This window comes from Dermacentor silvarum, chromosome 3, assembly GCF_013339745.2.
Source record: "Dermacentor silvarum isolate Dsil-2018 chromosome 3, BIME_Dsil_1.4, whole genome shotgun sequence".
NCBI lineage: Eukaryota > Metazoa > Arthropoda > Arachnida > Ixodida > Ixodidae > Dermacentor > Dermacentor silvarum.
In genome coordinates, this window is record NC_051156.1 from 44209637 (window position 1) to 44234469 (window position 24833).

The 24833-nt window shown below is 48.6% G+C and overlaps 1 protein-coding gene across 1 annotated transcript in view; it reads right to left on the bottom strand.

Annotated features, from left to right (window-relative positions):
• LOC119444321 (fatty acid synthase-like) overlaps positions 1–24833 on the bottom strand; it is a 208118-nt gene that overhangs the window by 78860 nt on the left and 104425 nt on the right. The window contains 6 exon segments of the mRNA XM_049664541.1: positions 5549–5758; positions 9009–9160; positions 11335–12559; positions 22676–22849; positions 24472–24583; positions 24586–24725. Of these exon segments, the coding sequence (XP_049520498.1) occupies positions 5549–5758; positions 9009–9160; positions 11335–12559; positions 22676–22849; positions 24472–24583; positions 24586–24725 (2013 nt within the window).

Sequence of the window (24833 nt, forward strand, 5' to 3'; positions counted from 1 at the left end):
GGTTTAATGGACACGGTATCGGCTGACTTGAAATGACAAACCTGCTTCGTCTTCCTTATTGGCGCCGTCGTCCTTGCGGTAAATTTCGACCATTACGTTAAGCGCCTTGCGGAATACTTGAGGTCATCAAGTCATCTGGTCTGACGCTGAAGACGCAGAAATTCCGCATCGCTTACGAATTGCTTCTGTTCCTGGGCCATGTCATCAGCAAGTCAGAAGATATTCCTGATCCACAGAAAACAGCTCCCATGGCAAACAAGAACGAAGTGCACAGATTGCATGGTCAATAGGCGTACTCCAGATGCTTTGTCAAGAACGTTTCTCCCATCACCGCATCTGGGACTTCAATCACGAAATCCAACGCCGAAATTAGGTGGGAAACACCGCAAATCGAGGCTTTCGAGGAATTAAAACGATGCCTGCAATCACCATGAGTACTTGCCCATTTCAGCCGAGACGCCGATACCGAAATTCATACCAACGCAAGCAGCGTAGGCCTCGGCGCTATCCTTGCCCAGAGGAAACATGGACTTGAACGGACCATATTTTAAGTTAGCCAGTCGCTGCCAAAAGCGGAATGCAAATATTCAATGACGCAGAAGTAATGCCTTGCCATAACTTGGGCCACCACGAAATTTCGCCCATAGTTCTATGGCAGACCGTGTAAAGTTGTACCCCACCATCACGCGCTGTGATGTTTGGCCAATTAATTGAATCCTACAGGACACCTAGCACGATATAACCTCCGACTGCAAGAATTCAACATCACCATGACGTGCAAGTCCGGACGAAAACAATCTGATGACGACTGGCTCTCCCGCGTTCCTATTGAGCCACCGCCGCATGACGACCACAACGACTCTTTCCTAGAGACAATAAGTGCGGAGAACTTCGCCGAGCAGCAACAAGCAGACCTGGAGCTGAGAACCCTTGTCGAGCTCTTGGAAGGGAAGACCGACTTCGTCCTATGGCGATTGTGGTGCGGATTGTCTTCATTTTCATTGGAAAATGATGTCCAGGTAAAGAAACACTTCTCCTCAGTCCGCACCAACTACCTTGTGGTTAAAACGTACTGGTGGGCTAGTTGATTAGTCATAATGGAATATGGCAGCGCATTTCGAAACCACGACGAAACGAAGAATGAACAAACGCAACCGTGCTCGTTTTCATTGTGTGTTTTGTCGTTGTTCCGAAGTGCACCGGTATATTCCAACATAAACTTCTGGTTGTGCCTTCCGCACTATTGCCAGAGGTTCTCCAAAGCCTTCCTGATGACCCAATGGTAGGACATTACAGGTTTTCCCGTACACTCGCGCGGATTCAGGAAAAGTATTACTGGCCACGCCTGAACGCCGACGTCGCAAATTTTGTCCAGACGTGTCGAGACTGCCAGCGACGCAAGACACCACCGACAAGGCCAGCGGGATTCCCACAGCCGATCGAGCCTCCTTGCCGACCGTTTCAGCAGATCGCAATGGACTTAGAGCCCCTTCCGACGTCAACATCCGGAAACAAATAGATCGTCGTGGCCACCGACTGCCTTAACAACTACGCCAAAACGAAAGCGCTGTGCATAGTTAGTTCGGCGGAAGTAGCGAAATTCCTCGTCGAGAACATCCTGCTGCGACATCTTGTGCCAGAAGTCTTCATTACCGCCAGACTAACGGCTTTTACAGCGGAGCTTACTCAAGCCATCCTGCAATATAGCCAGACAAGTCACCGGAGGACAACCACCTACCACCTGCCTACGAATGATCTAGCGGAACGCCTGAACGAGACGCTCGCTCACATGTTAGCGATGTCCGTCGGCGTCGAAAATAAAACGTCGGAAGCCGTCTTTCCGTACGCAACATTCGCTTACAGCACGGCAGTATAAGAAACATCGCTGATAGGGCCCTTCAAGCTGGTTTATGAAAGCAACCCGACAAATACTTTCCACGCCAGGCTGCCGCAAGTCTCCGACAAAGACCATCTCGACGTCACTGCGTCCATGCAGCTTCCTGAAGAACCACAACTTGGCCGCCTGTGCATCACGAACCAGCAAAGAGCGGACTTTCTGTAATGAGTGAGGAGATGGCATCGGGGTTGAAAATGTGGTGACTGTTGAAGAGTTTGCAATTAGCGGTGAGAAAACACTGCGGAATGGCGGCAGCTCCACACACCCTTGAGTGGCCGACAAAGACGACAAAGTTGGCGGGCGGTGGCACTAGCTGTCGGACGAATGAGAAAGAACGTCAACCAATCAGGGGTAGTAGTAGAGGTTTAGGTTGGGAAAAGATGCGTATTTCTGCAGCCCTTATAGGGAGCACGGCTCAGCATCTGGGGGGAGGGGTATGGGGGGGAGAAAGACTCCGCTGAGGGCCACCAATCAGGGGTTGGCACGAAACAAGGCGTACGAGGAACCAGCAGAGAGGAGACAGGAAGAACGCTGTGAGAAGAGATCGCTCGGAGACGCGGGGCTCGAAAATGGCTGGTGTCGACGTCGGTGTCGTCGGGGTCCAGACCCGGACCCTAGAGCCTCGACAGAACCAGGGCGATACCGGCCGTCCCTGAAGAGATCCGCCGAGCGTACGGTTCGGCTATTTCTGCTGCACCTACTACTGTTGGCGTTCCTGCTCCTGGTGCTGATCGTGAGACGCCGTGCGGAAAGCAGAGGTAACCGGGGGGTGACGAGAGGCCTGGAGCGACGCTGGTGAGAGGCGCCAGGGCTCAAACGCGAGTCAAGGAACCAGAACGAGCGCCGCTTAGCTTTATAGCGGTAGCACTTGCACGGCCTTCGATTCCGACAGCCTTTGGCTGATGTCCGGGATTGGCTCGACCGTGCGTCCTCGTCCCTCGCATGCCACTGCCCGCCACGCCACTACCGCCGTCAACTAAAGTGTCAGTGCATGCAGTCAACGCACTGCCGGAGTAACTAAGACTTTCGAAGATTGATCTTTTATTTGTTTGTTCTAGACCGAGAGTAGTTTGAACTTTTCGTGTGGACTAACGTGGCTAACTGTACTTTTGCGCTTTCTGTACTTTCTGTTAGCTGTTAGTATAAATACGCCAGAAAGTGGATGGGCAAGCGGCGCCGCGGTAGCTCAGTTGGTACAAGCATTGCACGCGTAATGCGAAGACGTGGGATCGTTTCCCACCTGCGGAAAGTTGTTTTTTTTTCATCCATTTTCATTTCCATTAAGTTATAATTTCTATAACTCACTTACTAACTACAAGTAAGTTAACCTATTTTGGCCTTAGTGTCATTGTTTGTTGGCTCATATGATTATTAAAAATCGGGCCCCTCGGTTCTCTTGCTTCTTATTTATTTTATTTGTTTACAGAATACTGCAGGCCAACATGTGGCCCAGGCAGGAGGCAATTCGTTCATACAGTGATCAGATTAAATACGTTCAAAGAAAAGAAATACATACGAATTATGAAATACATTCAAGCATACGAGATACATTGAAGGATTATATAAAATACATTAAAAAACACATTCTACAAGCATACAATGCAAGGGATTCCATTGAAAGGTGATAAATATATGCAGTACCAGTTTCTACAGTTTTTTCAGGCCTAACGCAGCGAAGATAGACAGAAGTGATCTCTCTCACGCACCGGCTAAGACGCATGAAAGTACTCCCGCACTCGCACGTTTATTTAAATTGCAGTTTTTCAATTGAATGTGGTACATATTGGATAGAAATACATCGGCCGTCAGGCAGTTCCATTCATTTATCCTTCTAGGAAAAAAGGATACTTAAAGCAATTTATGCGCGCGCAAATAGGGGTTATTTTGTCGGGGTGATGATTTCTGGTAGGTCTACCCGGGGGGGTAGCGGCTGGAGACAGGCTGAATGATGAAGTTGTAGTTCCCGTTTCCAAAGACGGAAAAGCAATGTTAGGCGTGCTATCTTTCTTCGGGGTTCTAGGGTGGCAATATTATATTCATTACTCAATTGAGATGGGGAATCATAACGTCCATAACAATTATATATGTAGCGGACGGCAAGTTTGTTTATGGTTTCCATTTTGTTAATATTTTTTTCGTGAATCGGTCCCAGACGACGCAAGCATATTCCGCTTCCTTGACCGCTTCCCTCGCCAAATCCACTTCCTTGGTCTCGCACTACACCTCCAGGAGGGGCACACGTGTTGTATGTATGCCCCACGTTCCAAGAAACACCTTCTCCCCTACACATACAATCATTCAAAAGTGGTGAAGCGCTCCATCGCCCTAGGGGCCCTTAGAAATGCTGTCGTTCGCTTTAGCCCCCACTTGATGTCGGGCAGCTTCACCTTTTAGGTCCAGCGGCTTAAGGTTAATGGCTATCCAGTGCAACTGCTGTCATTATTGACGGAAGATTTATTGCAAGAGGTTCGTTCCCCAAGAAACTGTGCGAAGTGGTAGAGGACATAACCAAGAATGTTGCGATTCCGGATATAGATGGTGTGTCTCATCGCGTCAAGAAAGCCGCCGGCATGGTGTAAAGGTGTTTACCGCACCCTAACAGGTTGGGAAGGTTGTGCAAAAAAGTCAACGGGAGACAGAGAGCACCTGAACTGTGCAATAAGCAGCATGTTGCCAAGCCTGCAGATTGCAATATCAATGTTGTGTATTCCATTCCCAGCTCTTGCGGCTGCACTTACATATAGCAAACGGGACGTTCTCTTAATGAACGTTTGCGTGAGCATTCGTACTGTGTCAAGATTAAGAATGGTAGTAATATGGCTGTTCATTGTGCAAAGTGTGACTGTTCACCCCTCCTAGAAGACTAACGTGTGTTCACAAGGTGCAGCGATGAGATGGCCGGGGAAAGCTTTCAGGCCTTTAAAAAAAATATGGGCTTTTACGTACAAAAACCACAATATGATTATGAGGCACGCTGTAGTGGAAGACTCCAGAAATTTGGTCCACCTGGGGTTCTTTAACTTGCACCTAAATTTAAGTACACGGGGGCTTTCGCATTTCGCCCCCATCGAAAGGCGACCGCTGTGGCCGGGATTCGATCCCGCGACCTCGTGCTAAGCAGCCAAGCACCATAGCCACTGAGCAACCACGGCTGCTTTTGAGGCCTTTTCAATGTGTTAGGACCCAATTGTGTAAGTGCCCCTTCTGTAGCACTTTCCGATACGGAACTTCAGTTCCTTAGAAGTTAATCAGTTTGGCCTGTGTCCAATATATGTATTCTTACATTTCTATAGTTTTATGTTTCTGACGCATGCGCAGTAAGAGTTGATAGAACATGACTCGGCTTCCCTTTCTACTTCTTTTTCTCTCTCTTTCAGCCCGTTGCGGCCAGCATATATTTGCGCAGGCTTCAATAAAGATGTTGGCAGTCTGCGCTCGTCCCATGTTCTCCCTTGTCCGCGTTTTTGGCGCTGTTTTACAATGAATGTTCTTAATTTATTCCCGACTGTTTACTTCATGTTATACGGCGTCTTGGCGTTGTGCAATACTTAGCAATCGCTATCAATGCTTCGCCTTGCGGACAAAATTGCGAATTTTTCTGCTGTAACGAGTGAGTGTATTAGTCCAAAAGACTGAAATGAAAAGACTTACCAGGCAGAGCATCAGATGGAAGTTTACCAGTGGCGAGCATGACGTCACGAAAGTTGAGGGGAGCGTAGTACACTGTGCAGATGGCTTTGGTAGTTGAAGTGGAGGAGAGAGCGTAGCGCAGGGGTGACACGTACCACTGTAGGCTGGACAAGTCACCGCGCATTTCTACGTTTAGGCAGGCAACCTCTGCGGGAATTTTCGGAGCACCACCTAGAAGAGGGAATAGACTTAGCATAGACAGCACCGTAGAATTTCATGGCTTAGCAAATACCAACCCAGAGGGGGTAAACTTAGCACCATACCTTGTTGCCATAATTTTTCATCCTAAACGATCGTTAAGTTAGGTGTCTTGCTTTCCTACATTGATTCGAGTCTAAAGAACGTCATGATTTAGAATGTAGAAAACATTTATCTCTCGTACTTAATTTGGGCAGCTAAAAGAAGACGGAGAGAATCAATATCGTTTTACGATCAAGAAGCTCACGACTATTGTGCGAACCAAATTGTCGCAGGAGGAGTTTTTCACTAGGAGTCTACAAAAATTCGCCATTACCCCACTTAAGGAACACGCAAAAAACACTTTTGGGTTCTACGTTGCCCAGCCATATCCTGGCTGCCTGAAATGCCATAGTGGGGGAGGTTTGTATTGAGTCCCATCTTTGGCAGTATTTTGCCTTTACACAAACATGGTACGCGATCCTTTACACATTCCGCGCAACAGAATGTGGCCGATAAAACAGGTAATCTGACCGTCAACGCAGTTAAAACCACCACGAAAAAAAAATGCAGCGCGAAAACGAGAGGAGTAAACTCCGGCAGAAACCATCCCAGCATGATGGTCGATATTACCGTGGTTAGCATTGGACTAATCTTGCGGCCACTGTATTGCTGCCACCCAAACGCGTCGTGTATAAGGCTTGTACTGAATCCAAGCTCCTCGCTCGTGATTTGATGATGATGATGATTTATTGGCGTCCCCTCTGAAACGGGGCGGTGAATAATAGTCACCTAGCCTGCTTCAGATCCTTAGGTATGCTAAACATTCTTTTCGTACTAGCATTTTTGTATACATCTCTTTAATTTTTCTTTCTCTTCTTCACAACTTCTCTGTCTACCTTGTACCCCTGCATATTCCTGTAAATGACCCGGTCGTATCACCCTCTTACCTGCTATTTTCTTTAACCAATACTTGTGAATCTGGCGACGCCGGCGCGAAGTCCGCGCGTGGCACACGTCTAAATATATACATTCAGATAAGATTGCCTGAATGTATACTAAAACCGTTCAATTGCGCCTACCACCAAAGGAATTGTAAACGATTTCATTGTATCATTGAACAGCAGCACATACCAAGCAGAACAAATACAATTACAGAAGTTGGCGTGAAAGAGGTTCATTCAAGACTGGAACATATCCAATGTCAAATAGCCAGTGGCCCAAGTTTGTCCGATAACTGGTGTGGAAACCGGTTCACTGAGTAGAGCAGCCCGATACTCTTTTATAGTCTGCCTAGCGGCCCAAGTTAGTGTGAAAGAAGTTAGACGTGTAGAGATAAACAAACACACAGAGGAATACCTTACCCTGGGTGACATTACAAAAGAATGCCAATCGGAATAAATGACATGGAGGCAGCGTTCGCCCATATTTTGTTGCGTCTATTGCTTTAGCATTCTTAGTGTACTTCACAGATTTTCTGGCTATCTATATATCTACGTATGTGTGTATCTAACCGTTTTCCCGCCAGCCTGGCTCGCCCTGAAATACATGACCGAATGATTACAGCGTCGTGCTGCTTTACAGAGGGAACAAGGTTCGAAACCAACCGTCGGACGCACTTGAATCGCCGCCGAGTACGTGGCAATTTGCACATTTGTGCCGCTCTCCAACCAACCTCTTTCTCGCCGACGTGGTTCACTGTAGAAGCAGGAATGGGTGTGAACCACTCTTCAATGAAACTTGTGGCGTGCAAAGCCAGTGATGACGACGAGCCACAATAACCAGGAGTATATTTTTACGGAACAGAAGGTCTAGCTGACGTGCATTCCTCTCGGCGGCAGCAATCTCCAAGCAGCCTTGCACGGGCCACTCGTGGCGTGAGCCACGCGCCCTCTTCGCTTTTTAGACAATGGCCTGTCCCTAGCCAGTCACGTTATCATCTTTTTCGACGTCGATGCTGCTACAGGAGGACCCCCCGCTAGTGACAGGGCCGTGCTGGTAGCCGGAGCGATACTTTGAGGAGTTTGGGTCGGGGCGTTGGGAGTTGAAGTGTGTTTGATGACTGGGGAGGGCCAACCTACTCACGTTCATAAGCCTATATGCACGAAAGAGGATAATTCTTTCGTTTAATTCAACAAAATAATTCCGCTCAATGATAGCTTGTAGAAGCCGTGAAACAAATAGCCGTACGCACTGAAGCAAAGTTACGTATCGGGCGTGTATTATTCGCGGTCGCTCATAATGTACAAGCCACGCACTTTTCATAATCTCCCTGAATTCTGATAAACATTACATTTTGAATTCTGTAAGCTATTTCTGTAAGTTATTAAGAATAACTTAAGTTATAAGAATAATTAAGTTATTAAGAATTCTGTAAGTTAAAAAAAGAAAAAAAAAGTGTTTGCCCACACGCAAACTTCGAAGACTATCTTCGAAGTTTCCGTGTGGGCAAACACTTTTTTTCTTTTTTTTTTAATTTCTCGTCGTTTCATCGTGACGAAAACAGGCGCATGCGTTAAGTTCTATATTGGCCCTTTCGCAAACACAGCATTTATTTTGCACAGTGTCAGTGGTGCAAAGGCTTCTGGTCCACAACTTTCAGGCGAATTCACTTTAAATAAACTAACATTTATTCTTGGTTACGTTCTTTGAGCTTCAAAAGAGCATTGATTATGAAACAATTTCTCGTGTATATTCTACGCTGCTAGCATTATATGCGCTCAATACACCTCCGCGTTACGGACAGCCCAAGTGGCGACAGAGGCAAACCGCTTTGCCACTGCTTGGTACTCGGTTTTTGGGTCCGGAATGCCAAGCGCATGAAGCTAGCGCCAGAGACTGAGAAAGAGCGAGCCGTTCGGCTTGCAAAATGCTTGGACTTGTCAGCCTATAATTTAAACCTGCTTCACGATGATTCTATACCTAAGTATAATAATTAGAGCTAAATCAAAGTTTCACCAAGTGAAAACAAGACTTAACCAGGCTGAACCAAGCTTTCGCTTTGCAAATCCAGGGCTAGCTGAGCTAAGCCGCAACCGTTTTTCTACTACAGTGCGCTAACTCACTTCCACTCTAAAACAATTACGGCACTGACCTAGCGAATACACCATGCCTTTATGCCTTCTCGGTTAACAGTTAGCCTCTCGCAGGTAGTTAGGTTCGCTAAATAATCAAGCGTGCTTCAAAGTTTTGCTAGCGTCTAAGACCTCACTACGGTGAAGAAATCCCGAATGGCGCCACTTACGTTTGAGTGGGCTTCTGTGTCTGAAGGATCCCCACTGCCCGTCGCGGTAGATGTTCATGACAAGGTCTTTCTCCAGTATATCGTGGTAGTCTGGGTTACTCGGGCTGAAGTCAACTTCGTCCGATTTATTGAAGCTTGCGTTGAACAGGCATCTGCGAGGATGTACCGAACTCAGCAACACAAACGCATGATTGTCTAGACGGCCTCACGTTTCACACAGGGTTTTAATTCAGCGTTGATACGATAATTCCAGGAAGTAGCAGTGGGAAGCAGTAAGCTTTTATAAACAGTCCCATAATTATTGGTCGTACTTGGCGCGGCCGACTATCGTTAGACTGACTTGTCTGGGATAGGAAATGTGGTTTTCGAGAGTAAATTTGTTTAGGAAATTTATTCCGATATGTCGACGCTTCCTTTCAGTGCCTGTTTCCGCTTCCGAAATAAAACGTGAGCTAGCCTAAAGCGCCTCATAGCCTTATTCACACTCTGCTAGCCTAGGGTGCGGATAAAACACTCGCCAACAAAAACTATTAGCAAGTGGTGGGAGAGACTACTAGCATTTGGAAATAGTCCTATAAGCGCTTCATAATAATAGTTTTACTATACATAGCTTCTTACTATACATAGCTTCGCCGCAGCACAGCAAGGTTGTGTGGTGAGTTGTACAGATCGGGCGGAAAAGAATCATACTTAACGTGCAATGACGCATACACAGGGTAAAAAGAAAAAGGGGGCACGTGTGCCTTAAATAGGCAGGCATCCGGTATCGATGTTCGTACTGTGACGGGAGACTTCCAATAAGTGTACTTGCACGCATTGAGACCTGATTGTGGCGATTTGAATCCTTGATGCGCTCACCTTGCCCGCCGTGTATATGTGACCGTAGAGGGTCACATATTATGAATTATACATGCTCGCACGCGCCGTTAGGGTTCCGTATCTCGACGTCTATTAAGTGTACTGCCAAGCTTTCAAACCTGTTTATTATGTTGCTGTGGTGAAATAAGCCCTTGTATGGTAGCCATGGCCACGCCTCTTTACAAGGCGCGAACAGAGCTGAATAACGCTCTCAGAGTTGCTACGAGCCCTTCCGATGCTTCAATCTTGTGGCCCCACCAGGGGTCATTTCAATAAGAAAAGAGACCAATGGCAGTGGCTTAGGAGAGCGGTATCTGACCTTGCTAGTGTTCATAGAACATCACTGAGCACAGAAGGTGTATCAGGTATAGTGGTATATCGATCTGCATTTGACGAACATCATTTTTTCCTCTCCTCCTATATTCACGACGTCCTAGAACAGTAGCAGCGTTTAAATCGGTAGGATCGGAATAGGAAAGAGAAGAAAAATTCAGAACAGGTACTTTGCTGGGGCATCTACACACGCTCACTCAGAGGAGTATCCGCCGTTATACTCTTAACTTCTGCCCTACAGCAAATAGCAAGCAGACACGAACATTTCTTTTAATCTTCTTTCAGAAGTCGTAAACGTATATGGTTCACGGCACTGTCCAAGATTGTTAATCGATGCAGGTGAGTAGTGTCTCCTGTAGCACTTCTGAAAATTTCTGACCATTTCTCACAAGATTTTATATTTTCTGCCACAAGCTCTCAATATTCTGTATGTTTAAGGCTAGAATATTTAAAGGATGCGTGCGGGCATCTATACTCGTATTTAAGGAAGGCGTGCTAGGTCCCACAACGGTCCGACACGCTGGGCGCAAGGTCATGAAATCAAGGCTTAAATTGCATCAGCCACGTCAGAAACAGCTTTAAAGGTCGGCTAGTGCACTTATTAGGCATGTCGGTGCTCCAGCTGTGATCGGAGACAGCGCGTGTGTGCATGCCTAATTAAGGAACATGCTCTCGGCCCCGTGACACTGCAAATACTACAGGACACTTATCCTACATTACATACCATCCTACATTACATATCATACTTCAGATGATCGAAATTATTCTGGAGTCCCCCACTACGGCGTGCGTCAAAATCAGGTTGTGATTTTGGCATGTAAAACACCATAATTGTTTTTCTCACTTCATTTAAAGAAAGCTTTACCGCAATACAATGTATGCGTTTCTTCGCAGAACAAATGTATTGCGGCGAAGTTGACTATAGGAAGTCTTCTTTGTTCCTTCGGTTTCGGCACTTCTCGTATCTTTCATCCTAGATGCATCCCTTTAAATGCCTGTGTATGCAACGGTAGTATGTCAGCCTAACTGTGGGGACACAATGATAAACTACTTACATTCTTTAACCGTCAACTTGGATTTCCAATGAACTAGAGATAAAAAAAAAAGCGCGCAGTGACCTGTTCATGATGCTTACCTAATGTGGCTTCCACCGGTCTCCAGGCGTAGGCAGTTTGTCAAGCCAACCACACCACTGATACCGCAGTCTTCGGCGAGCAGCCAGAGATTATGGCCTGCTGGTTTTTGTTCCACTTCTGGAGCCTTGGCCTTAAGTAACTCCACCCAGTCATATTTTGCACTGCTCACCCTCAGGAGGAACGGCTTAGCTGCCTGAGTTGTTACGGCCGTTTTCCTAAACAAGAGTAGTGCAGAAATGTTGTTTGACTTTTGGCCAACCAGCTTGAGCCCGTGCGATCGGAACAATGATTCAATTCTTTCGATCGTGTGCAATCTAAAATCACACATTCCAACGGACGATATGAGCCTTTCTGCCGGCGTCATAGCGGTACGTTGGAACACGAGGGCAAAGCCTTGTTTTTTGCACAGCTTCGAGAGCTTGTCACTCAAAACATCGATGCTGTGTGAACTCCAGGGGGAGAGGCAGGTGGCAACCAGGTCAGCATCGTGGAGTCGTTCACATGAATCTGCTGTGGGATCCCACTGTACTATTTTGGTGCCTTGTGGGACATTATCTGGCTTGACGTTATCCATAGGATGGTGAGCCAGAGTGTAGTCGATATTTAGGAGCATATTGCTCATGGTCAACAACGAAGACACTCGGGGAGCCAAGATGGAGTGAGCTCCTGGGGCTGCCATTTCAAGAACCTGAAGCGACTTTAGGCTGGTGTTCTCCACGACGACGTCAAGGAGGTGCCTAAAGGGATCCTCTTCAAACAGTGCTGTCGTAAGAATGTCAGTTTCAATTTCCTTTTTGTAGGTCTCCACTGCAGATTGGATGATTTCCTCCGATGACGAAGCGGAAATTTTGACCTGTTCCTCTACTGTGGCAAGGACCCTCAAAAGGCCATGGTTCTCGGCGCTATTATCTAAAAGCCTTCGAAGAATATTTTCGGGAACATGGTGATTCTGTTCCTTAAGTTCAGAGATACTGTGCTCATTGTTGCTGAGGTTCTTGAGAATACGTGCGGCCAGGCCATTGCAGATGTCGATGTATTCTTGAATGCAAGCTTGCCTCTTTTGCTGACTCAACTCGTTGTCTATGTAGGGTATAAACCTGTACTCGTTTACAATGGGTGTATTATCTACGATGCGATTTAATGGGATGCTTGTCTTTAATCCTTGCACAACTACGCCTCCAGCTTGACACATGTTGAAGGAGACGTCGTAGACAAAGTCTATGCCTGCACAGAAAGTGTCCAAGTGTTACCGTCACTGTCTTTCAAGCTGAAGAGTTTGAGTTACGTTTAATGCAGCATGAAAATCCGTGAAACGAGAAGGTACTTGACGAAAACTGCGGTGTCAAGCACAATTATCTTTCCTGGAACGTTTTGTCCTATCATGGGGGCTCTGCCGGCGCTACACACTGACAAAGCACCTAATTTTGTTTCTTTTGGCTGATGAGTGCACATTGTTCCTAAGCAACTTAACAAAGGACATTGATCGAATATTCGATATTCTGAAAGAAAGCGACAACTAGCTGATAATTGTTTTATGAGCACTCTCAATACTAAAGGAGTTGTATTTAGCACACCGTCATTTAGGCGAGGAAGATTACAGTTGGACGAAGTAAATGGGGTAGTTGGCATGGCATTATGCAGAATGTAGCACAAGCGAAGCACACATAACAACGAAAAACCTGGGAAACATCGTTACTCTGAATGAAGGTTTATTACTGCACATGATTGAAATATACAGCATCGCGCAACATTTTGGTAAAAAAGGCGCCTGCGTATACGGTTGATAGTAGCGCCGTGTCACAGACTGTCTAATGCTTTGTGCGTTTCTCTTGGACTAATGCGTGCACAAGAGCGCAGTAGGATATTCAACGCAGCGCCTTGTTCCTTGCCCCTCTCATGTTCCATTTGTGGCATGGTTGCCGAGATTTGCATAATTATCCTACATGTAGGGTTCCTGTGTTTTTTTGTTTTTTTAATCGCTTCGTAGGGGTTCTATAGCTGCTCCGTTAATTTCCGGCAATATGTATCTCTCTTTAGGAGGCCAGCATGCATTCAATATCGTGTGGTCAAACGGCTTTTCAAACGAACGGGAACATAGCGCTTCAGCCTTTTTGTGTACTAAACTTAGAAGATACTGTTATCACGGTGATTGTGAGCTTTCATGTAGTTCTTAAGTAGGGGTCGGTATATCCGCTGTGTACATGCGTGTATGTTTAACGTTAAAGTTATAGGAATCACTGATTTGGCCAATTTCTTAGAAATTTCAGACGCTTCGTAGCAATCATTTGTGACTCAGTAGATGATACCGCATCTGCGGTGTCGCTGTCATATTTCGCTTTTCTACTGCCTATCCCTTCACCTGCTCACAGCGAAGTAACACTGCGGATGAACTCCAAATAATTCACGGTTCCTAAACACTTCTTAAAACACACAGTGATTGGGAAGAGAAGTCGCTATAATAAGTGATAGTGGCGTTATGAAGCAGCTACAGCGCTAAGGAAGACGTAGTCATAAACAGAAGATGCTATGAGTTTGCGAACATTCGAAACTTTTGAATAGCAAATAGGATATTGTCCTATTTGATTTGGTCCTCTAACGAAAGTCGCCATTCATTTATGTCCCCGAATGGAATATGTAGTATTCCAAATATAATATTTTCTAATAGTTTTCGAATACCTTACGTCATCGACTGTACACAATTGAACATAAGATTGAAGCAAAAATGCGGTAACTATCACCACATCCGCAGTGGACAACAGAATGGACAGCATGCTGCCTCGCTCACCCCACCAGGCTTGTCTAGCTAAAGGCAATCAGCCACTTAATACTGTTTCTGGCAGACGCCCATCGGCAGTGGGTATTGTTGGTACTGTATAAAGGCACAGCACATGTATCCTCCTATCAGAATTATTATCGATAAGGGGATATATTAACGGAAAGCGACAGGTGAAAAACCAACGCAGCTCCAAGGAAACAAAGGTCTCGGCGCCAACAGCTCGTGATCTGTGTCCGCCTCCTAACTCAATGATAGCGCCCCTCAGCTGCTTGCTTCCTGTTCATCTCCTTCATTACAATAACCCCGGCGGTGAAGGGGAGCCACCCTGGCGACTCATGGCGATGAAACGGTGAGAGGGTCGCGATGCCGCTTGAGGCGGTTGACGGGAACCGTGTCGCGGCCAAGACGGCGCTTGTCCGAGGAGGGGTTGACTGGTTCAATGAATAAGTGACGGGAGACCGGCACTCGATGAGGCGGTATGGCCCGTGGTACTTGGCAGCAAACTTGGGAGTGAGGTCAAGAGAGTTGAATGGTTGTCTAAGCCAGACGAGGGATCCAACGGCAAAACTCTGCACATGCTGATCGTTGTCGCGGCGATCATTCTGGAGGGCTTGGCTGTCGGGCATGAACGAGCGGGCCAGCTGACGACACTCTTCTGCATGCTGTGCGACGTCAGAAGTCTCACTGAATTTGGAGGCGTCAGGGCGGTACGGTAATATTGTGTCAAGTGTAGAGGACGGTTCGCGGCCATATAAAAGAAAAAATGATGAAAAGCTTGTCGTAGACTGTGTCGCGGTGTTATATGCGTAAGTCACGCAGGGTAGAAGGACGCCCCAATTGCAGTGGTGAGAATCGATGTACATCGAGAGCATACCTCCCAGCGTGCGGTTGAAACGTTCCGTGAGGCCGTTGGTTTGACGGCAGTAGGCAGTAGATGTACGATGAACGATACGACACGAGCGGAGGAGCTCTTGTATGGCGTTGGACAAAAACACATGGCCTCTGTCGCTAAGCAGTTCCCGTGGTGCACCATGACGGAGTATGAAATGGCGCAATATGAAGGAAGCGACGTCACAAGCACCAGCCGCACGTAGTGGAGCTGTTTCTGCGTATCGGATGAGATGGTCAACCGCGACAATTATCCAGCGATTGTCAGCAATAGAGCACGGAAGCGGCCCATAAATGTCGATCCCAATGCGTTCAAAAGGGTGGGCAGGACATGGTAAAGGCTGCAGCTGACCGGGTGTATGGTGAAACGTCTTCCGTTGTTGGCATGCGGGACAGGACCGAACATATTTACGGACAAATGTCTACATCCCACGCCAGTAGTATTGGCGCAGCCGCTGATACGTTTTCAGCCCGCCAGCATGCGCATGTTGCGGGTCAGCCTGGAAATATGCACACACACATCAGTTTGCAAGTGCTTGGGTATGACTAGCAGCCATTTCCGTCCGTCCACCTGGTAGGTGCGGCGGTATAACAGTGCATAGCGTATTGAGAAATGTATGGCTTGGTAACGAAGTACTCGGGGTTGGCTAGCGGGTGAAGAGGCATAGAAAACATTCAAGAGGTATGAGATCCACGGGTCCTAGCGCTGTTCCGAAGGCATGTCTGTGACGGTGAGAGCATCCAGGGAAAAGGCAGCCGCTGAAGGTGGTCCTTCGTCAGATTGCACGGGTGATCGAGAGAGCGCATGCGCGTCAGAATGCTTGCGCCCGGATCGGTAAACAACGCGAATGTCGATTTCTTGTATACGAAGAGCCCAACGACCTAGGCGACCAGAGGGATCTTTTAGGGAAGCCAAGCAGGATAGTGCGTGATGTTCGATTACATCGTCGAAAGGCCTGCCGTGCAAATAGGGGCGAAATTTTCCTAATGCCCATACAATCGCGAGGCACTCTTTTTCGGTGACGGAATAATTTTATTCAGCCTTTGTGAGGGTGCGGCTTGCATATGCCGCGACATACTCAAGGAAGCCAGGCTTGCGCTGCGCGAGGACTGCACCAAGACCAATACCACTGGCGTCTATATGTATTTCGGTTGCTGCAGCAGGGTCGTAATGGCGTAGTATGGGTGGCGAAGTAAGTCGGCGGCGCAGTGTCGCAGGGCGGTTTCCAAAGAGGAAGGTCGCTGGGGCCGGCGAGGGGCTTCGTAAGCGGTGCTATGATTGAGACGAAATTGCGGACGAAGCGACAAAAACAGGAGGCCAAGTCGACAAAGCTTCGAAGCTATTTCATGGTAGAAGGCTTTGGAAACTCGGCAACAGCATGGAGCTTTTCCGGGTCAGAGAGAATTCTATCTTTGGAGACGACGTGGCCTAGGATGGTGAGACGGCGAGCCCCGAAGTGACATTTCTTCAGGTTGAGTTGAAGGCGTGCGTTTGTAAGTTAGCGCAGAATTGTGCGTAACCGAGCGACATGTGAGGCGAAATCCGAAGAGAACACAACGACATCATCGAGATGGCGAAGGCATATCTTCCATTTCAGACTACGTAAAATTCCGTCCATCACCCGCTCGAATGTTGCAGGCGCATTGCAAAGCCCGAAAGGCATCACTGTAACTTCATACAGGCCATCAGGTGTGACGAACGCCGTCTTTGGACGATCACACTCCGCCATCGCGACCAGCCAATATGCCCATCGCAAGTCGAGGAAAGAAAAAAATTCGGCACCCTGAAGGCAATCGAGGGCGTTGTCTATCCGAGGGAGAGGATAAACGTCTTTGCGAGTAATCTTGTTGACGCGCCGGTAGTCCACGCAGAATCTAATAGAGCCATCTTTCTTTTTAACCAGTACAACAGGAGAGGACCAGGCGTTGCAAGAAGGCGTGATGACTCCGCGCTGGGTCATGTGAACAACTTGTTCTGTAATGACACGACGCTCCGCAGGTGACACACGGTAGGGGCACTTTCGCACAGGAGAGTGACTCCCAGTGTCACTCGTGTATACAACCGCATTAGTTCGGCCTAGTGGCGCTTGCGGTAAATCAAACTAAGTGCGGAACTCGTGTATGAGGGCAAGAAGCTGCGTCGGTTCAGCCGGAGCGAGGTCGCTGTGGATGGAACGGCGAGAATTATCCGAGGGCTGGCATAGGACGCAAGGTGAGGTGTCAGGGCGTTCAGCTGATGTTTTGTCTCAGACTTGGAGGGATCGAGGGGCGCCAACGTCAACAGGCTGCACGTCGCCAAGCATTTCATTATGGTACAAAGGCAGAGAGGGTGTGAGTTGGGGTTGCAAACAAGTAGTTTGTGATGAAGCGCGATGATGTAACATGGCGTGAACATAACGGTGGCATCGGAAAGGGCGGCAGAGGAAACGGGAACAATGACGGCACTGGGAGGCGACAGATCAGTATCGGCGGTGACAAGCTTTCTATCCCCACCACCGGTCACAAGGGTGGAAGACGTCTCAGGAAACACAGAGAGCTGTACCTGAGCACGAGCACAGTCGATAACGGCGTGATTACGCGACAAAAAATCCCACTCAAGGATCAGATCATAAGAACACGAAACAAGCACACCAAAGTCAACGCTGTAGATTGCGTATTGTATGAGCACCCTGGCCGTACATGCTGCAGCGGGTTGAATGTTGTGCGCTGGCAGTACGGAGAGAAACCCTGAAGGTGGCGTCCTCACTTTACGGATGGAGCGGCAAAACTTATGGCTCATTAGGGGAAAAGCGGCACCAGTATCTACAAGCGCGAGAGTTCGTAGACCTTCACCACCACGTCAATAACATTGGCGGGGGACAAGCGAGGACATCGACAGGTGGACGACGGCGCAGCTTGCGCCTCGGAAGCTGCGGCAGTCGGTTTTCCGCAGCAAGAGCTCTTGAACAGCGACACATAGGCGAAAGAGAACGGCGGCGCTGTGAGGGTGACCGACGACAAGCGAAAGGTTGGACAACGGAAGTCGGCTGACGTTCGCGGGCGTCTGCTTCAGGTTCTTGTTCTGGCTGCGTGTGATAAGGAGATCGGAAGGAGTAACCCGGATATCTCTATTCACTCGTGGTCGCCGCGAAACGCCGACGACAGAAGCGGGCAACATGATCCGGAACTCCGAAAGCGTAGCAGATCGGTCGGTTGTCTGCAGTGCGCCAATGATTTGCGTACTGCCGCTGTGCCCCGAAAAGCGGCGTCACTGGTGGTTCAGGGTTCAATACCAACAGGGGACGTGGCTTCATCGCGGCATTCGCATACGTCAGTGGCGTGGCGACAGGAGTCGGCGGAGAGGCAGACGACACCGCAAATGATAGCGGCGCGGCGACAGGAGTCGGTTGGCAGGCGGACGGCAAAGCCTTGGTGACCTGCTCCTGTATCACCTGCCGAATGGTAGGAGTCAGATAGTGCGTAGGCGCTTGCGTGGCCGGGAAGAACGAAAGCTGTCGAGCAACTTCCTCGCGGACAGGCTCCTTGATCTGGGCCAGGAGCGCCGTGTGGTCGCCGCCGATGGTCAACGCGGCGAGGGAATCGTCTGTTGACGTCTGCCGCCAAGCTAAGACGCGTTGCTTACGTAGTTCGTCGAAGCTCTGGCACAGGCTCACGAGTTCAGACACGGTGCGCTAGTCCTTGGCCAGCAACATCTGAAAGGCGTCGTCATCTATGCTTTTCATGATGTGCTTGATCCTGTCTTGCTCAGTAATGGAAGGATTCACGCGCTTGCACAAGTCAATTACGTCTTCCATATAGCTCCTGAAGTTCCCGCCCTGCTGCTGCGGCCGCCCGCGTAGACGCTGTTCAGCGCGAAGCTTGTGCATTGCGGGGCGACCGAACACTTCCGCGAAGCTCGTCTTGAAAGTAGGCCAAGTGGCGAAGTCCGACTCATGGTTGCGAAACCAGAGGTTCGCGACGCCTGTTAGGTAGAACAGGACGTTGAGAAGTTTCGTAGTATCGCCCCACTTGTTGTACGTGCTCACCCCTTCAAACGAGGACAGCCAATCTTCTACGTTATGGTCATCAGTGCCGCTAAAAAAAGGAGGATCGCGCTGTTGCAGCACGCTTGACACGATGACCGACAGAGATTGGGCCGCGCCTTGCTGGGTGACGTCTTCAGGTATTGTCGCAACGGCGTTGGTCAACGTGCGGCTTCGGAGCTCCAGCTTTGAAGAGGGAACCCCAGCACCTCCACCACTTTGATAAGGGGATTTATTAACGGAAAGCGACAGGCGAAAAACCAACGAAGCTCCAAGGGAACAACGGTATCGGCGCCAACAGCTCGTGATCTGTGTTCGTGTCCTACCTCGATGATAACACCTCTCTACTGCATGCTTCCTGTTCGCCTTTTTCATTACAATGTGAATACATTTTATTGCGATAGCAGTTATATGGGCGCTCCAAAGCGGATTTCTGCCGTCGTCGTCGCCATCACCGTCGCCGTCGCCGTGAAGTTCTGTATGACGTCAACGGCGATGAAATCGTCGCCGAGCTCCGGACGCTGTATGTGCGAGTGAAATGGCGTGAGGGACGCGCGCTTTCACGGGGAGCGAACGGACGTCAGAGAGCAAACGCGCGTTCTGCGCCGTGCTACCTGAAGGGCTGCAGAATTAAGCGTCTCTCTCCTCCTTTAGTAGTAGTGGTAGTAGTGTGTGGTTCGTGTGGAAAGGGAAAGGTTGACGCTATGTTCTGCAGCCCTTGAGGGTGCACGGCTCAGCGCCAACAGGGAGGGGAAGTGGGAGAGAAAGGGGATAGGGTGAAGTCGTCACCATGGATGGGCGAGGCAAACCGGCAGGCTGTGGCGGCACGTATCAGGCCGAAACGGTAGGCCTTAGAGTGCAGCTTAGACCGCAGGGGTGTTGTTCCGGACCTGTCAGGTCTGGGGTGGCTTGGGAGGCCGCGAGGCCATCCGTCTGTTGCAGAAATCTGGTCTTAGAGGCGCGCAGAGAGCCCTTACGAGTCAAGGTACTCCACTTTACAATCACAATATATAAAGAGGAAACGCGACTTCTTCCGTCGCGCGAGAGGTTGTGGGGGGGACCGGAGGGAGGGAGGGGAGGCGACGTTTCGCTGCGGCACCACATGCCGCAGCTAAACGTACAGAGGATGCAACGTACAGAGGATGCACCAGCAGTGTGACATCCGTCAATGCGTTTTTGGCAGCTTGGAAGGACGCTGCGGCGTCAGACGTCCAAGTCAGCAAGAAGGACGGAGCTTTCGTGGTGTTGAGTAGGTCGGTGAGTGGTATGATAAAACGGGCGATGTTTGTGAGAAATTGGCAGTAGAAGTTAGCAGCCCAAGGAACTCGCGGAGCTTTCGGATTGATGTTGGGCGAGGAAAGTCGCGTAATGCTTGAACCTTCTTTGCCAACTGTCGGATTCCCTCGCGAGTCACGCGGGGCCCGAGGAACTCAATGTCGTCGACACCAAAGACGCACTTTCCGAGGTTGATGAGAAGGCCGTATTCCTGGAGCCTAGAAAATCGCAGGCGCAAATGGTAGCAATGCTGTTCAGGGAAACACTAGCCACCAGGAGGTCGTCGAGATATTCAAATACGAAGGGGAATGCCCGGGTTGCGTTGTTAATGAACCTCTGGAACATCTCAGCAGAGTTTATCAACCCGAACGGCATGCAAACGTACTCGAAAAGCCCGACTGGTGTTACAGTTGCAGTCTTGGGGATTTCCGCTGGCTCAACCGGAATCTTATGGTAGGCTTTTACCAAATACATGTTCCTGGATAGTGAACGACGCGATCGGCCAGCTCCACCAGCTTGTCCAGGGACAGGTCGTCTGGTGCGGTAGCTAAGCAAATAAGCACATTCTGCGGCAGGTGCTGAAAGAACATTTCTCGCAGCAGCGGGCTGTTTGCGTCCAACGTACTGTCACTGAGAAGCCGCCGCACACCACGTAGAAGTTCCGACAGTCGCCGGTCACCAAGCTCCTCTTCGTTGAGAAGCTGCTCAAGACGCCTGCGCACAGACACAGACGTGTGGTGCAGCACCGCCGTTTTACAGTGGCCATAAGGGGTGGTTTCGTGGGGTGCGTCCACAACATCGTAGAACTCCGCAACCACCTCCGCTGACAGTACGGAGACAGCGTGGTAGAACTTCGCTTGTTGCGAAGTAATGCGCCGAAGGGTGAAGATGGCCTCGACATGTGTAAACCAGGCTGCAGGATTCTGTGGCCAAAACGATGGCAGGTGAATCTGCACGTACAGAAGGCACCGTGGCGATACCCTCTGCGCCAATCGCCGTTCTGTCGTTCGTGGTCCCTTCCATGATGTGGTGCTCGCCTTGCGATCACATCCGGGTCACCACGTTATAGGGACAGAGGTAAAGTCCACTATAGCAATGCGGGAGTCGGTGAGCGAAAGAACTAGGAACCGTTCAGGCCGATGGCAGGAACAGAAGAAACTATATTTTATTCTTCTATTTTTCTAACCCCGCAGCACGCAGCTCGATGAACGAGGCACATGCGCATGCACCTGAGCGTGCTATAAATAAAACGTGGCCAATGGAGATGACGATGGCCGCTAGAGTATGCACACAGAACGGAACCCAATGCTGGCAGCTTTTTTTATGCGGGAGCATTTTTTGCACCTTGAGTCCATTTTTTGTTTTCACACACTCTCAGATTGAGTGTTTTTACTCGGCGCTAATTATACTGAACGTAATCCACTTCAAACTTAGATAAACGCCTAAGTTAGAGGACAAAATCTGCAGAGGCACTTAAGTCTCCTGACGTGCATTGAATGCGAAAGCATTCTGGGCATGTCGACTATATCCACGTCCATACTATTACAGGTCCATGTCGTGTGACATAGTCGCATGACGCCATCACTTGACCATGTGACCTTGCATCTTAATGTTATTGGTCACGTGACTGTGTCACATGACGTGATACGTTGGTCATGTGCTCGAATTGGTAAATGTCAATTTTTAAGGTTCGCGAAGTCAGTTGTGGGAGTGGGGCAGGTCGGTTTTGAATGAGCGTGAACTGAATTTTGGAATTGCGTAAAGCGAATTTTTTCGGAGTCGGCCAGCAAAATTTCGGGGGTGGGCAAAATGAATTTTGCAGCAGACCATGCCCGTTTTTGAACGTAGGGGAACTCACTTCTCGAATTGTGCAAAGTAATTTTTTTCTCTTTTTTTTTGGGGGGGGGGGGGGAGCACCCAAACTTTGCGGGCGACCCAAGTCAATTTTGGAAGTGGGCAAGGATGGTTTCGAACGTCGGTCAGCTCAATTTTCGAATTGGGCAAACTCAGTTTGGGGGTGGGCCACCCAAACTTTGCAGGAGGGACAAGTCAATTCTGGGAGTCGGCCAGGTCGGTTTTGATCGTGGGTAAACTCAATTTTCGAATTAGGCAAAGTCAATTTTTTGGATGTGGCTAAGGTCGGTTTTCATTGACATTGAAACGAGACGTAATGACTTGGTCGCGTGGGTTTTGGTACCGGCGAATGTTAACGCCGGATGCCGGATTTTCCGCTTCATGGGCCATATTTTGCTTTCCGCATTAATATAAGGCAATCACTCCCGGAATCAGATGCTGAGCAGTGCATTTGTTCTTAGAATACGCTAGCGGTGATACTTAACCTACCATAAAAAGACTAAAATTGCAAATGTGAATACTCGCCGCTCTCTTGAGCTTTCTCAACGACAGTGGCATGGACATTGGGGTCGATGCGGCATGAATGGATCCTCGCCGGAAGCTTGAAGACTCTCTTTGAGCTGGAAAGAAGGGCCGCCTGGAGCATGGAGTCAATAAATGACACCCAGTTGCCGTCCCACTTGAGCTTGCTGCACGGTCCTGAAAAATAAAAATAATATTGCGCCAGTCTCACACTTTATGGGAATATAAAGCGAAGCATTTGCCTCACAATGAATGTGATTACGTGTTTGAGCGTTTCGGTTTGTACATACATCACTTCTGCTATTCGTGCTCGCTAAGAAGATACAGGAAGAAGTGACAAGCATAGGTTCTGAAAATGATGTTTCATATAGCAAGACTGTTACGTGAACCTGCCTAACATCATGTGTTGTAGAACACGTAATGCCATCTCAAACACTGCGCACGAAAGACACGACCTATCTGGAGTACCTGCATGCACTCTTTCTTTACCGCCTGAACAGGTACGGTATATTGGCCGAGAGATCGAACTCTCCGTGGCCGTTGTCGTAGGCATGCTTGCTCAGCCGTGGAAACATCTTTAGTCGCTTAAAGACAATTTTCGTGATAAATATGTATTTCTTATGATATATTGCACTTATTTATTTCCCAAAACTGTGGTTCTATTTAGTAATAAATGAACTGTCTTTATAATACCACTTTAATCTCGGTCAATTCGCTGCAGTGGACATGCATCATCAGTGATAGAACACGAAAGAAAAGGTTGAACCGAGGGCGTGCATGAGTGAGCAAAGCGGGTTGTGCCATTGATTGAGGCATCATCATGAGGTGCAGGCACATAAACTTAAAGAAGTGAGCACGTTTCAATAACCACTCTAGAAAGCTTCGCTTATAACCCATTCCCAATTATGCATGGGATCCGTTCCAAAACGCTAGCTTTCATGAAGGAAAGGCGGAAGACACTGGTACACTGTGGCTTATTATTGTGATAGCAATTACATCGGCAAATCAAGTGAACATTCACCAACGCCATCGCCTTGAAGTTTCATATAAAGTCAACTGAACTGAATAATTATATGGGATTTTACTTGCCGAAATCACGATGTGGTTATGAGTTATGCCATGGTTGGGCACTCAGATAAATTTTGACCAACGGGGTTTCTGAACATGCAACTAAATCTATGTGCACGAGCGTTCTTGGATTTCTCTGTCATTAAAATGAGGCAGGCACGGCCGCGAATCGAACCCGCGATGCCATAGCCGTAAAGCCACCGCCAGCTGGTCATTCCATATATAGTCAAAGACCGCTTTCGTGCTGGATACCAGGGAAAGGGTGCGAGTGTACCGAGAATGGTGCTGCCTTGATGCGCGCCGTCTTCTTGCGCACCCAGTGTTGTACGTTGCATTATCAAGCGCTCGCAAGGGGCAAATGAGCGCACGTCTCCTCCGCTTGTTCGGCGGTGGTTTTCTTTGGATTTCCGTGTGCTCTGGCGCTTACCGCTCAGAGTTAGGTTTACCAACAGGGCCACGGTTGCCCAATTTCACTAATGGCAGAATGAATATGCGACCTTAATATTCCAGTTATACACGCTTTATTAAATCTTACATAGTGAAAACTGATTGGCTGCGCGCGATATAAGGACTGCATCTTCGTTGTAATACAGTCTTTAAAGGTGTCATTCCCGGATGTTAAACGAAAAATGACTGTCTGCACTCGTCCTACCATACCCTTATTCTCGAACCTTTAAAAGACAATTGCCGAAATACAGACGGCTAGATGTAGACAACAGCGCAACACTTACTATGTATGTCAGCATTTTTTATGCCCTGGAAAACACCGTGGTGCTCGTAGCCACGCAGCCGGAACTCCTTGTAGATATCTTCGGCGTCGAGCTCAGTAGGTCCAGCTTGTCGGTTGGCGTGCCCAGTTCCTCGTCAAGAACCGTCTCGTTCTCCGCAGCCGGACGAATGGAGCCACTCGCGACCACTGTTCCTGCCTCCGAGATCTCGAACTCCCCCGATGTTCGAATGATGTTCATGAGATACCGCACGGTACCTTCATCCGAGCGTCAAAGCGGATTCAGTTTTTTGAACGATGCTACCATCTTGAAGAACATTCATAACGATACTGCACCGATCGTTTGGAAATATCTGGTCGGTGTCA